This window comes from Hylobates moloch, unplaced genomic scaffold (genome assembly GCF_009828535.3).
Source record: "Hylobates moloch isolate HMO894 unplaced genomic scaffold, HMol_V3 SCAFFOLD_4, whole genome shotgun sequence".
Classification (NCBI taxonomy): domain Eukaryota; kingdom Metazoa; phylum Chordata; class Mammalia; order Primates; family Hylobatidae; genus Hylobates; species Hylobates moloch.
In genome coordinates, this window is record NW_026652279.1 from 78648656 (window position 1) to 78662619 (window position 13964).

Consider the following 13964-nt stretch of genomic DNA (forward strand, 5'->3'; position numbering starts at 1 on the left):
CCTACAGAATGGGAGAAAATTTTTGCAACCTACTCATCTGACAAAGGGCTAATATCCAGAATCTACAATGAACTCAAACAAATTTACAAGAACAAAACAAACAACCCCATCAAAAAGTGGGCGAAGGACATGAACAGACACTTCTCAAAAGAAGACATTTATGCAGCCAAAAAAACCACATGAAAAAATGCTCTTCATCACTGGCCATCAGAGAAATGCAAATCAAAACCACAATGAGATACCATCTCACACCAGTTAGAATGGCCATCATTCAAAAGTCAGGAAACAACAGGTGCTGGAGAGGATGTGGAGAAATAGGAACACTTTTACACTGTTGGTGGGACTGTCAACTAGTTCAACCATTGTGGAAGTCAGTGTGGCGATTCCTCAGGGATCTCGAACTAGAAATACCATTTGACCCAGCCATCCCATTACTGGGTATATACCGAAAGGACTATAAATCATGCTGCTATAAAGACACATGCACACGTATGTTTATTGTGGCACTATTCACAATAGCAAAGACTTGGAACCAACCCAAATGTCCAACAACGATAGACTGGATTAAGAAAATGTGGCACATATACACCATGGAATACTATACAGCCATAAAAAATGATGAGTTCATGTCCTTTGTAGGGACATGGATGAAACTGGAAAACATCATTCTCAGTAAACTATCGCAAGGACGAAAAACCAACACCGCATGTTCTCACTCATAGGTGGGAATTGAACAATGAGAACTCATGGACACAGGAAGGGGAACATCACACTCCGGGGACTGTTGTGGGGTGGGGGGAGGGGGGAGGGACAGCATTAGGCAATATACCTAATGCCAAATGACGAGTTAATGGGTGCAGCAAAACAACATGGCACATGGATACACATGTAACAAACCTGCACATTGTGCACATGTACCCTAAAACCTAAAGTATAATAATAAAAAAATAAAAAAAAAAGAAGTGAAAAAAGAAAAAACACAGTTTCTCAATCCCTGCATTATAGACAGTTTGAGTAAGACCATTCCTTGATCTGTATTTCTGGCTTCTACTTATTAGATACCAGTAGCACTGCCCCCCACACACCCTTCAATCCCCCAACCCCACACCAAGTTCTGACAACAAAATATGTCTGCAGACATTGCCAGATATCTCTGGGGAGAGGGAGCGTGATTGCCTGCATTAAGAACCACTGTTTGGGAGGAAATAATAATGATCTATAAAGCCTAAAATTTACTTGTTTCTAAGTCTTATGCTGTGTCAATGCAAATATATATTTTCCTGATGAAACCAGTGGAAGTTGCTTTAGTAATTACAGTAATGCATTCATTAATGACAGGGTTATATTCTGACAAATGCGTTGTCAGGTGATTTGATTGTGTGCGACCATGATAGAGTTTACTTATACAAACCTACATGGTATAGCCCTGTTACACACCTAGGCTATATGATATAGTCAGTTCCTCCTAGGCCACAAACCTGTACAGTATGCTACTGTATTGAATACTGTAGGCAATTCTAACACAGCGGCAAGTTTTTGTGTATCTAAGTCTATCAAAATGTAGAAAAGGTGATGCATTGGGAAACGATCTTACGACAGCCGCAACATCACTAGGAATTTTTCAGCTCCATTATAATCTTATGGGATCGTCATCACATATGAGGTTCATCCTTAACCAAAATGTTATTATGTGACCTATAATTGTAATATTAATAAAAAGCTACTGGTGTTAGCCTAAGAAAGGAATATTGTTTTTGATTAGACAGATCAAAAACGATATTGAACAGTTAACTGCGTATGTGTAATAAATAATTATAATAATAATATGCAGGCATTTATGTAAGTGCTTTATATGGTTTATTTCATAATCTTCATAATATCCTTAGAGTTCTATATTAATAGGATTCCCATTTTAGAGTTGAAAAGCAGAGACACAGAGGAACTGATACCCTGGCTCAAGTTGCACATATATAATAAAAAGTAGTCTGACCCCAGAGTCCATGCTCACTTTGCTTTCCTAAGTATATGTATCTGAAAATTTATCTAGGATTTAGAAATCTTTTTTAAAAATAGTACATTTTCGTATATATTTTGTTGTCTTTGGGTTTTACCTAGGTAATTTTGGTAAAGAATACCTTGAGTAGAAAAACAAAGGTGCTATGTAGTTGACCTTATTTAGTCATTGATGATTAATATCTCTGCTATTGTTACAAAAGTGCATTTTTCTCATTAAAAATGTCTTGCAAATTTAATATTTTTCAGGCTTTGATTTGTTTTATATTGTTGCATTGATATAAAAGTTTTACATGTATGAACACTGTAACCATATGCTTTTAGTCATGTTATGTTACTAATGAAAACAGCTTTTCATGATGCTTAATTTATCCACTAACATTTCTTGTAGAAAAATTTGACAGAGTAAAGAAACTCCAGCTTTGTTTGCTTACGAAGGGTAGAGAAAGTATTTGTAAAATGCCTGGTGGGTTACTTTCAATTTACACAGCCAATGTAATTTAGTTGTAAAAGATGGCTGTAAAATAAATTTTTATTGAAAAAAAACAGTTTTTCTATCTATATTCAATACCAAACACATGGATATGTGCTCCCAAGGAATAGATCTGATAGATTCAGTTATACAGTTTTTTTCATGATTAAGCCAAGTGTAATATATAATTGGAGCTACAGTAATAGGGTGTATACTATGAATTCCTTAGGCCTTTGTAGCTGTCTTTGAATTTTGGTTTACCTCAGCTATTGTTTCCTCCCGTTCATCTCGAAATTGGAATTTTTTCATGTCTGTGAATCTCCTGGCAGTGCCCTCATTATTCTTGTTAACTAAATCCCCCTCCTTCTCAATTTGTATGGATTCTTTCAACATGTAATAGCATTGGGCTGTAATATATAATGTTAATTGGTGGCCCACGTGTGCATAAGCAAGTTGATTTAAAACTCTACATTCCCAAATATTTAAGATTTGTAAAAGTAAATTAGTACTATATTATACTGAAGCTGTAGAAATAAATCTAAGCTGTTGCAAATTATTTATATGTTATTATCATTTGACTCGCAATTTTTCCATGTATTTGAATATGTCTTAAAATTGTCCTTAAAGCCTTACATTTTATAGTAGATAAAAAACACTGAACACTTACTTTTAAAACAAAGAGAATGTTAAATTATGTGTTTGTTTCCTCTTATTTTGGTATATCTTTTATGTATCATTGTGTAATTCCTTCAGCAATAAACTTGTCTCCTAAATATCCAGAGACTTCAAGGTTAGATTCTGAGGCATAAGAAGAGGCTCGGTGTGCTATCCAAAGTTATAGAACTAATAAAGAAACATCTAGCTACACCTCAGCTCACTTAACTTCCATTTCAGATATTGGATTTTTCATCTTCCTCTTTTCCTGTAATAATTTTATTTCCTTAGGATCTTTGGAAATGCTTATGCGAGTGTTCCAAAATCAGCACATGAAAGGTTACAAAAGTTCTTAGGAAGATTTTCATAAGATGATACTCAAATTGTTCTGGACCTCAAGAACTCAAGTTTTTTAAACTCAAGTTTATTAAGCAGTAATTAAGATAATAAGGATGTGAGCTATGCATTTATTTTCATTTGTACAACTCGTATAGCCAAAGACACATATCTTTTTTTTTTTAATTATACTTTAAGTTCTAGGGTGCATGTGCACAACCTGCAGGTTTGTCACATATGTATACATGTGCCATGTTGGTGTGCTGCACCCATCAACTCGTCATTTGCGTTGGGTATATCTCCCAATGCTATCCCTTCACCGCCCACCCCACAACTGGGCCCGGTGTGTGATGTTCCCCTTCCTGTGTCCAAGTGTTCTCATTGTTCAGTTCCCACCTATGAGTGAGAACATGCAGTGTTTGGTTTTTTGTCCTTGTGATAGTTTGCTGAGAATGATGGTTTCCAGCTTCATCCATGTCCCTACAAAGGACACAAACTCATCATTTTTTATGGCTGTATAGTATTCCGTGGTGTATATGTGCCACATTTTCTTAATCCAGTCTATCATTGATGGACATTTGGGTTGGTTCCAAGTCTTTGCTATTGTGAATAGTGCTGCAATAAACATACGTGTGCATGTGTCTTTATAGCAGCATGATTTATAGTCCTTTGGGTATATACCCAGTAATGGGATGGCTGGGTCAAATGGTATTTCTAGTTCTAGATCCCTGAGGAATCGCCACACTGACTTCCACAATGGTTGAACTAGTTTACAGTCCCACCAACAGTGTGAAAGTGTTCCTATTTCTCCACATCCTCTCCAGCACCTGTTGTTTCCTGACTTTTTAATGATTGCCATTCTAACTGGTGTGAGATGGTATCTCATTGTGGTTTTGATTTGCATTTCTCTGATGGCCAGTGATGATGAGCATTTTTTCATGTGTCTGTTGGCTGCATAAATGCAAAGACACGTATCTTACCTAAAGTCTTCACCTTGTTCCCACTTGTTGTGTGACATTGCACAAGTCATTTCCTTCCACAAAATGTTTACTACTTACAAGGCATTGTAACAGGGGCTCCCATGAGGAATTACGTATGCTCCTCTGCCTCAATGTTCATACTAAGGTCAGGGGACTGACATTTGGAAGCATAATTAAAACATTGTTACAATGCGCATACCAGAGGTATGTGGGAGGAGAGGTTATACTTTTCTGAGCCACTGTTCCCTTTAGTAAAAAGTGAGGTTATTTTAACACTTCCCCAGTCTCACAGCAGGGTTATGATAAAGACAAAAATTTAAATGATATATTTATATTAAAATGACTTTATGAAACGTAAGATCATTAGGAATATAAACTAGTAGCCTTAAGTTGGGTATACATTTAAGAATCCCACTTTGATACCTCCCAAGGAAATAATTGCACATATGAGAAAAGATATACACAAAAGAATGCTGATTTTCAGTCCTGTTCATAAGCAGGAAGAATGCGATTTCTCAATTACCTAGCACTGATATCTTAACTATCTATCAGTAGGGGAATAGTTAAGTAAAGTGTAGTAAACCCAAACGTTAGAATTGTATGTTGCCATGGAAATTGATGCTGAAGATCTATGTAAAATTCCTTGAACATTTAAAATATAAAAATGCCTCATACTTTTGAAAATGCAGCTTATAAAACAGCACATATAACATGATTCTACTTTAGGAAAATTGTGTGTGTGTGTATATGTTTATATGTGTATGTGTATATATAAACATATATTCATGGTAAATGTGTATCTCTGTATATGCATGTGTGTATGTGAGTGTGTATGTATACACACATAATTGAAAGACAAATGTTCAAAAGTACTAACACTAATTAACGTGCATTTTTTGTGTGACGTTTTCTTTATATTTCTCTATTTGAAAATTTCAGTATGTGTGAAAAAATAAAACAATTTAACACATAATTGTTATAAACCTTATAGAAATATTTTAAATTGGATAACAGACTAACAATAGTAGTTTACATTCAACAACAGTATTTTGAGTGACTACTGTGTGCAGGCATTATTCTGGGTATGAGGGATAGAATGATGAACGATGCAGAGAAAAATCCCTGGATGGTAATCTGGAGCAGGCTGATCATTTGTTTATGATGCTACTGAAAAAAAATCAAGTTCTAAACTCACAAAAATTAAAAACTTTGTTAATGTTTTGTTTCCTCTAATATTTAAAGACTTGGCCAGAATACCTAGTTTGGATGCCTGAATTAAAATAAAGCCATTTAGGCATTCAAAACTGTGAGGGGACCTCACCTTTACAAAGTGGTAGTTTCAATGAACTCCATAATGTATTATGAAAAAAATGTGCTAGAATGTTTCCCTCCCTCCCTCCCTCCCTCCCTCCCTTCCTTCCTTCCTTCCTTCCTTCTTCCTTTATCTAGTTGGTAACTATGAGGTAAAAAGCCTCTGTGAATAAACATTCTGGAAATTTTCCCTAATAAAACCTTTCTAAGATCAGGACATTGTAGATATTCATGGGTAATTGAACTCAACTCTCATCCAAAAGCGTGTTAAATTAAAGATAGTCCAATCTTAATTCATGTTTAGTTTCAGTCGACTTCTTATACTGTATGTCTGCTTACATTTAAAATTAATTTTTATTCAATTAATTATATGTGCAAGAGCATACCCAAATGTGTCTTTCCTGATGATTTATTGGGACCTGTTCATTCTCTGCCTCTCAAGTCCCCCAAAACCAGCTTGGGTGGCAGCAACATCACGTTTTTAAGGAAATGACAGGTTCTACTATGTTTTCCCAATGAAGATACATTCCTTTAAAGCAACTCTGGCAAATTAAGTTATTAGAGACATTTTAATTAATTCATATAATGCTAGAATACATTTTCTTGAAATCACTTATAGCTAATACATATTTCTATATTATAGTCATATGGTATTAAGAATTTTCTTTTTCTCTTTCTTCTTGCTAACTAAATTATTCACGCGATTTTTTATGGTTTTTCACTTAACTAAATAATATGAAATAACTTGGCCGATTGGGCAACAAGTTTCTAGCTATACAGAATATACCTTTACATGAAATGTAAGTAAGGAGAAACATTTTTGCGTCTTTTATATTGTACCTTTGGAGTCAATTCTCTTTAAGGTTACTACCTAAAAACAGCAAATACTACACATCAGCTGTTTGATGTAATTATGCTTTGATTTATATGCTTAGAAAGTAGTCTTCACTTATGAAGACCTCTGTCATGTAAACATAGCTGAAGCAATTTTAATAGTATTCATGTGAAACTTTTTTTTAAGATACGAGGAGGAAAGCTCATGATCACTTACACCCGTAAAAGTGACGCTGGCAAATATGTTTGTGTTGGTACCAATATGGTTGGGGAACGTGAGAGTGAAGTAGCCGAGCTGACTGTCTTAGGTAAGTGTAATTTTATTTAATCTTCTTAATGAAAAATAGATCTCTTATCATTTTGTATCTGTATACAAGGGAGAAAGAAATATTGTTAAGCCAAATATTTTTTAGGGGGTGGGTAGAAAGAGGAGAGAAGAAATCAGAAAAGCAGCCTGAGATAAAATAGCCAAAGATGTGGGAGGACTAGGAGGAAGCACTAAACCTAGGGAAAAGCTTCTAGAATGAGGGGACTCTGTGGAATAATTTCCTCGCTAATATTTTAAATTACAAATATGCTCTTACTGAACTCCTAAAGTGTTTTTCAGCTGGTTCGTTTTAAAATTTTACCTTAAGACAGCTCTTCTTAATTTTAGAGAGACCATCATTTGTGAAGAGACCCAGTAACTTGGCAGTAACTGTGGATGACAGTGCAGAATTTAAATGTGAGGCCCGAGGTGACCCTGTGCCTACAGTACGATGGAGGAAAGATGATGGAGAGCTGCCCAAATCCAGGTACACATCAGAGTTTCATGATATGATTTGTCAACTCAGCATTTCTACGTTTCTCATCACATCATCTCCACATCCGGCCCGTTAGAATAGTCCACTCTAGAATCCTCTGTCAGGGGCCAGATACAATACTGGAGATAATTAGAAACAGGAGGTTGCCATCCTGCTTTCTCTGAGGCTTTCAGAGAAGAACTGTGCATTCGTGACCCTGGGCTGCAGAGGGAACCCTTGTAAAATGTGATATTCTTTAATATCACAGGTTTCTCTTCTGTTCAACCAGATGACAGTTAATACTAGTTTTTTGGTATGATAGTAGGCAGGAAAGGGAAGAAAGATACAGCCTTAAGGACGTATCTATGAGCCAATTAAAAATCAGGCTTCCTCTTCCTCAGCTGAAATATCACCAGAGAATGGTAGAAGAGGTCGGGGTTTCTTGATATCTGTCAAGTCCTTAAATTGGCCAGGAGCAGAGATGCACGAATCAGGGAGCCTTAGGGAATGAGCCAGTAAAATAAAGGCTTTCGGGTACTGTCAGTGAGCTATCTTCTCCAGTATGTTCACTCATTCAGCAAACGTGTTGAGCCTTCTCTCTAGGTGTTGGGATTACAGTAGTGGTTTAGACACAGTTTCTGCTCTCAAGGAGCTCACAAAAGGAAATGTATTGCTAGATACAGAATAACAATATCAAGCTGATACGGTTTGGCTCTGTATCCCCACCCAAATCTTTCCACACCTTGAATCCTGAGATTCACCTGTTAAGAGTGGAATCAGCTGGAGATGATTGAATCATAGGGGCGGTTTCCCCCGTGCTGTTCTCGCGATAGTGAGTGAGTGCTCATGAGATCTGATGGTTTTATAAGCGTCTGGCATTTCCCCTGCTGGTATTCATTCTCTCTCCTGTCGCCCTGTGAAGTGGTGCCTTCCGCCATGATTGTTAAGTTTCCTGAGGTCTTCCCCAGCCATGTGGAACTGTGAGTCAATTAAACCTCTTTCGTTTATAAATTACCCAGTTTCGGGTATTTCTTCATAGCAGTGTGAGAACGGACTAATATACAAGCTCTTTTGTCACATAAAGGTAAACCTGTGCCAGCTCAGAGGGGGGAGTTTGAATCTGGAAGAGAGTTCTGAAAGAAACATGACACATAAGTAATGTCTTGAAAAATATGTTATCAGTCTGATAAGCAAGGAAGAAGAGAAGAATATTCCAGGAAATTGGTTATCACAACATAGACACAAAGCTGAGAAGGAATGTCATCTCCTTTGAATGGCATAAAGTTTAGCATGGCTAGGGCATAGGATTTCTGATGAGAAGTTATGAGATATCAGGTTGAAACTAAGAGGAGCTTTGTGTAATAAAGAATTTCTAATATTATATGCACATTGGTGAGCCAACAGTGTTAGTATAAATAGGTATACCCTTTAGAAAAATTAATCTTGGCCAGGCCCAGTGGCACACGCCTGTAATCTGAGCACTTTGGGAGGCCGAGGCGGGCGGATCACCTGAGGTCAGGAGTTCGAGACCAGCCTGGCCAACATGGTGAAACCTTCTCTCTACTAAAATACAAAAATTAGCCCGGCGTGGTGGCACGCTATAATCCTATAATCCCAGCTGCTCGGGAGGCTGAGGCAGGAGAATTGCTTGAGCCTGGGAGGCGATAGTTGCAGTGAGCCGAGATCACACCACTACACTCCAGCCTGAGCAGCAGAGTGTGACTCCATCTCCAAAAAAATAAGAAGAAAAATTAATTTTGTTAGCACTACGGGTGTTACGTTATTCTGGGGAGAGGCTAGTGGCAGGGACACGATTTTTGTGGTTGTCCAGATCAGAGATGTAAACTATCTGAACTGAGAGGTGAGATGCAGACAGGGCTCGACAGTAAAGAGAAATTTCTCAGACTAAAATGACAAATTGGATGACTTGTTAGATATAGACAGCTGTTGAAAGAAGATATGTAAATGTGTTAAGAAAAGGAGTTGGTTTATGTTAGGGGAAGAACAGAAACTTTTGTTTAACACATTAAATATTAGGTGCCTATGGGATGTGATGTCTGATTATTAGTTAGAAATCCAAATTTGGAACTTAGATGAATTATGGATAGGAAATGTCTGTGTGGTAGATCAATATATAAACTATAGTAGATAACTTAACTCAGGGTGATCATGTAGAGTAAAAAGAGGGCTCAAGTGAAAGTTCGAGGAAAACCTAACATTTAGGGGAGGGGAGATGAGGCAAGACAAGTGAGCTCGAAAATGAAAGTGGGTTCAAATTTCAACTCTGCCACTGAACTAGATGAGGACCAAGGTCAACTTCCTTTACCTCCTATACCTCAGTGTCCTCATCCAAAAAATGGAGGTGAGCATAACAGTTATTTCATACCATTGTTATAAAAGCTTAGAAGGGTAAAATCTATAAAACATTTAAAGTCTGGCAAATGATAAGAATTTAATTAATGGTCACTATCTTTTTGTTTTAGTGTGAGCACGGGAGCTTGAGGAAATAAGTAAATAAATGCCAACTTTACCCCAAAATGTTCTTTTAGAAAGTAGTTTAATATGTTAGTCCACGTAATTATAAAAACAAGCTTTTCTTCTGCCAGCTGACTTAGAGGAATACCACATTTTACTCTTTGTTTTAAATGATCAGAAAAGAATGTAGCATGTGCTTTGAAGCATTGTGTGTATAATGATGAGATCTTTCAAGCAGAAAGTCACTTAACTGTGCTTTCTTTTGTTATGTCATTAGATATGAAATCCGAGATGATCATACCTTGAAAATTAGGAAAGTGACGGCTGGTGACATGGGTTCATACACTTGTGTTGCAGAAAATATGGTGGGCAAGGCTGAAGCATCTGCTACTCTGACTGTTCAAGGTAGGCATTGGGGAAGTCTTTGGTGGTTTTAGCATACAGAATATAATGCTGATAATTGAAGAAAATATTATGTATAGGGCTATGTTACATATAGACTTTAAGTATTGCTCTAAATAATGTATTTCAAACATATTTAAAGAACACATATTGTTTTGCCTATGGGAGCTCTGTAAGTGTTACAGGAAATTGAATTAAATGTTGAAAATTATGTTCAAAATTGAATTAAATGTTCAAGATAGTTCTAAAACTATCTTGGTCAAGTAGAGGCGAAGAATGTGCTTTAAATTCCAGGTCTTCAAACATAGAGCCCTTCTAATCTTTTAATTAAATGACAACTATTGCTCCAAGACAACTGTCTTGGAGGAAACTTTGTCTTTGGAGGAAAAAGAAATCTTTCATTACTTCAAGATCATCCACTTTCAAGGGCCTGTGCAATTTGTAACAGAAAAAGAAGATTCTATTACTCTTCAGAATGTAGGATTCGTTGAGTAGGGACTTTGCAATTGTTTTGTGTGCACAGAGTGCCTGCATCATAACAAACACTCAATAAATATCAGTTGATTGAATGAATTGCACTTGTACTTTGCTAATTTTGATACAGATTTATTATTTAGTATCGTATGAGCCCAAGTGGATACCATGTTCTATGGCTAACAGGTTTTTGAAAGTCAAAGTCACGTCTTAAGCTGATGGAGGAAATGGATCTGTCACCTCTTTTCCATCCATAATCCAGAAGTTTTTCATTCTCATAATCTCATTTTGTTTTTCTCTGTGATGTCATACTGATTATTTCTCTCTATATCTCATTTGAGAACTTTCCTCTATTTTTTTTCTTTTTAAGTGGCAAGTTGTTTATTGTGGAATTTCAGAGGTAATGACCTTTAAAAAACATTTTATTGGTTGGAAAAAAATTCCTGTTTTGACAGTATATATAGTAAATGGAAGTTCTGGCCATAAACCATGTAGCTTGTTTTGGGGTCTAACATTAGCAACACTTGATGCTGTCATCTTTTCTGAATACCGTCTCTTCTAAGACTATTTAGAAAAAAAAGGTGGCTTTTGAGGGAGCATTTCTACTGTGGGCTTTGTACAAAAGAGTCTTGTGGGCTTTTTACACTAGAAAAAAAAGAGTAAAGCATATTTCCTTCCTGTCTCTAAAGCCATTATGTCCCACTTTGGGGTTTTTAGCTCAATCTCATAAAAACAAAAGGAAAAAAAGAAAGATCAAGAACAAACATTGAGTTTCTAAGGCCAAGACTACTCTTTAATCTAAGTTAGACTTGAACTCCAAGTAAGACTAAAACTAAGAAAAGAAAACCTCTTCACATTTACAGAAAGCATAAATTTAAGAGGTGTCAAATCCAAGTTCAAAAGCCCTCCAGAAGGAGTGAAAATAGCCAGGATGAATACAAGACATGAAAAGGTGTGTGTATCTCCAGGCAATTGTGATAAGGAGGTTGACTGTCTATTATGTTAGTCAGTGAAATGTGTTTCACTTTGTGTTTTAAAGTACTTTACCTTGGTAGCCTGATGCTTTTATAACTAACAGCTATTCTGCTGTGTATACAGTAGACATTGAAATCCAAATAGAGTTTCTTCCTGTAATTGTAAGTTCAGTTACAAAACTCATTCAGCCTTAAGTTTTCTGTGTGGAAATCTTGCTCTCTCAGCCTGGATTTCGATGGAAATTGGCACTAATGATCAAATTCAGAAACTACTTGAATTTAGAAGTTCTTATTTCAGCTGCGTTGTGTTTTCTATAAATGTTTAAAAGATCTTTGTATAGTTGAGGATATATTATTCAATATTAAAATAAAATAGGCCTATTAACATCACTGTTAAAACATCTTTAACATGCTGGAATAACAAACATAGCATGCTAAAGAAAGTAACATAATTCCCAACTGCAAAAGATGAATAAGAGAAAAACATTCAAAGGAAACCTGAGAAGACATGCCTTTTTTCATCTTTTGAGATTGAACTTAGAAAAACACCAGTTAACTACAAAGGAAACTAATCAGAATTGAAGCCATTTGGTAGCAGGAAATAATTAAAGTTTAAAAAGTTCAGTAGTATAATTGTATTGTTAAAAAACTTTCTGTGTTTTGTGTACAGCTCATTTTAAAAAGGCAGTGTTGGAGTCACTATGAGCTTAAACATAATCTTTCTCTCCCTCACGTCTCATACAATGAGTATTTAATTTGGATCATTGATGTTAAGGCAATAAAGCCCAGTGATGCAGGTAGAAGTTGTGGGAATAAATTACCTTACATAAGGGTGGCCATTTGATTTTCACCCCCAGCACAGATATAGTTATTTCCAGCATCTTAAAAAGAACCCTGATTTGAGAATTTTTTTTTTTTTTTTTGCCAAGGGTTTTTTTTTTTTTTTTTTTTTGAGACAGAGTCTTGCTCTGTCACCCAGGCTGGAGTTCAGTGGCGCAATCTCGGCTCACTGCAAGCTCCGCCTCCCGGGTTCACGCCATTCTCCTGCCTCAGCCTCTCCAAGTAGCTGGGACTACAGGCGCCCGCCACCACGCCCGGCTAATTTTTTATATTTTTTTAGTAGAGACGGGGTTTCACCGTGGTCTCGATCTCCTGACCTCGTGATTCGCCCGCCTCGGCCTCCCAAAGTGCTGGGATTACAAGCGTGAGCCACCGCGCCCGGCCTGCCAAGGTCTTCTTGTAATCCCAAATTCTGCTGTTTTCTAGACTATATGTCTTTAAATATTCCTCTCTTGACGCTAGGGGTTTCTGTGGCTTTTCTCCTTGTGTACTCTTCACGGTTCTTTCGTGGTACTGGACTTCTAGTAGGCACTTTATCTAATAAATTCTTATTAAAATTTGAAATGCGAATATGCATTTCAGACTTCTGCTTGAATGGTAGAAACAGCACAGGGGGCCAGGCGTGGTGGCTCACGCCTGTAATCCCAGAACTGTGGGAGGCCGAGGTGGTCAGATCACCTGAGGTAAGCAGTTTGAGACTGGCCTGTCTAACATGGTGAAACCCCGTTTCTACTAAAAATACAAAAAAAATTAGCTGGGCGTGGTGGCATGCAGCTCTCAGCTACTCTGGAGGCTGAGGCAGGAGAATCGCTTGAATCTGCAAGACAGAGGTTGCAGCAAGCCAAAATTGCACCATTGCACTCTAGCTTGGGCAACAAGAGCGAAGCTCTGCCTCAAAAAAAAAAAAAAAAGAGAAAGAAAGAAATAGCACAGGGACATCCTAGGGAACACTCAAGCAGCTTCTGGTAGCTTTGATTCTGAGTGCCAACAGTAAGCTCCATTTGATCAAATTTGAAGAGATTGCCATTTATGGATGATGCTGCCTTATGACCTGTGTTTGAAAGAGCACAGTTAATTGTTTTACTGTCTGTATCTCATAACGTCATGTTGTATACTTTAAATATATACAATGAAAGGTATTTTTTAAAAAGAATGGTGAAAAGGGAACAGAGTAAAATCTAGGGCTAGACACTGTTTCTTAAACTTACCGGAAGTTACTTATTGAGTATACAGATTATCATGCATGGCCTATAGAAAAGCCAATTTAGGAGGTCTGGGTTGGAGCACATAAATTTATTTTTATTTTTAAACAAGCAACTTCACAAACCTCAGGAATGAGGAGTTACTTGATGAACTGACAGAAAGAATACCAGACTTTTTTTTCAAATGTCTTTATAATTTGAGACTCAGAAAGGCA

General features: G+C 36.9%; 1 protein-coding gene across 2 annotated transcripts in view; it reads left to right on the plus strand.

The window, feature by feature from the left end:
• The window catches only part of ROBO1 (roundabout guidance receptor 1), a 1210998-nt gene that overhangs the window by 1083009 nt on the left and 114025 nt on the right, over positions 1 to 13964 (plus strand). For both annotated transcript variants that reach the window (XM_032150402.2, XM_058437645.1), the window contains 3 exons: positions 6788 to 6908; positions 7256 to 7394; positions 10135 to 10262. In XM_032150402.2, coding sequence (XP_032006293.1) covers positions 6788 to 6908; positions 7256 to 7394; positions 10135 to 10262 — 388 coding nt within the window. The remainder of the gene's footprint in view (positions 1 to 6787; positions 6909 to 7255; positions 7395 to 10134; positions 10263 to 13964) is intronic.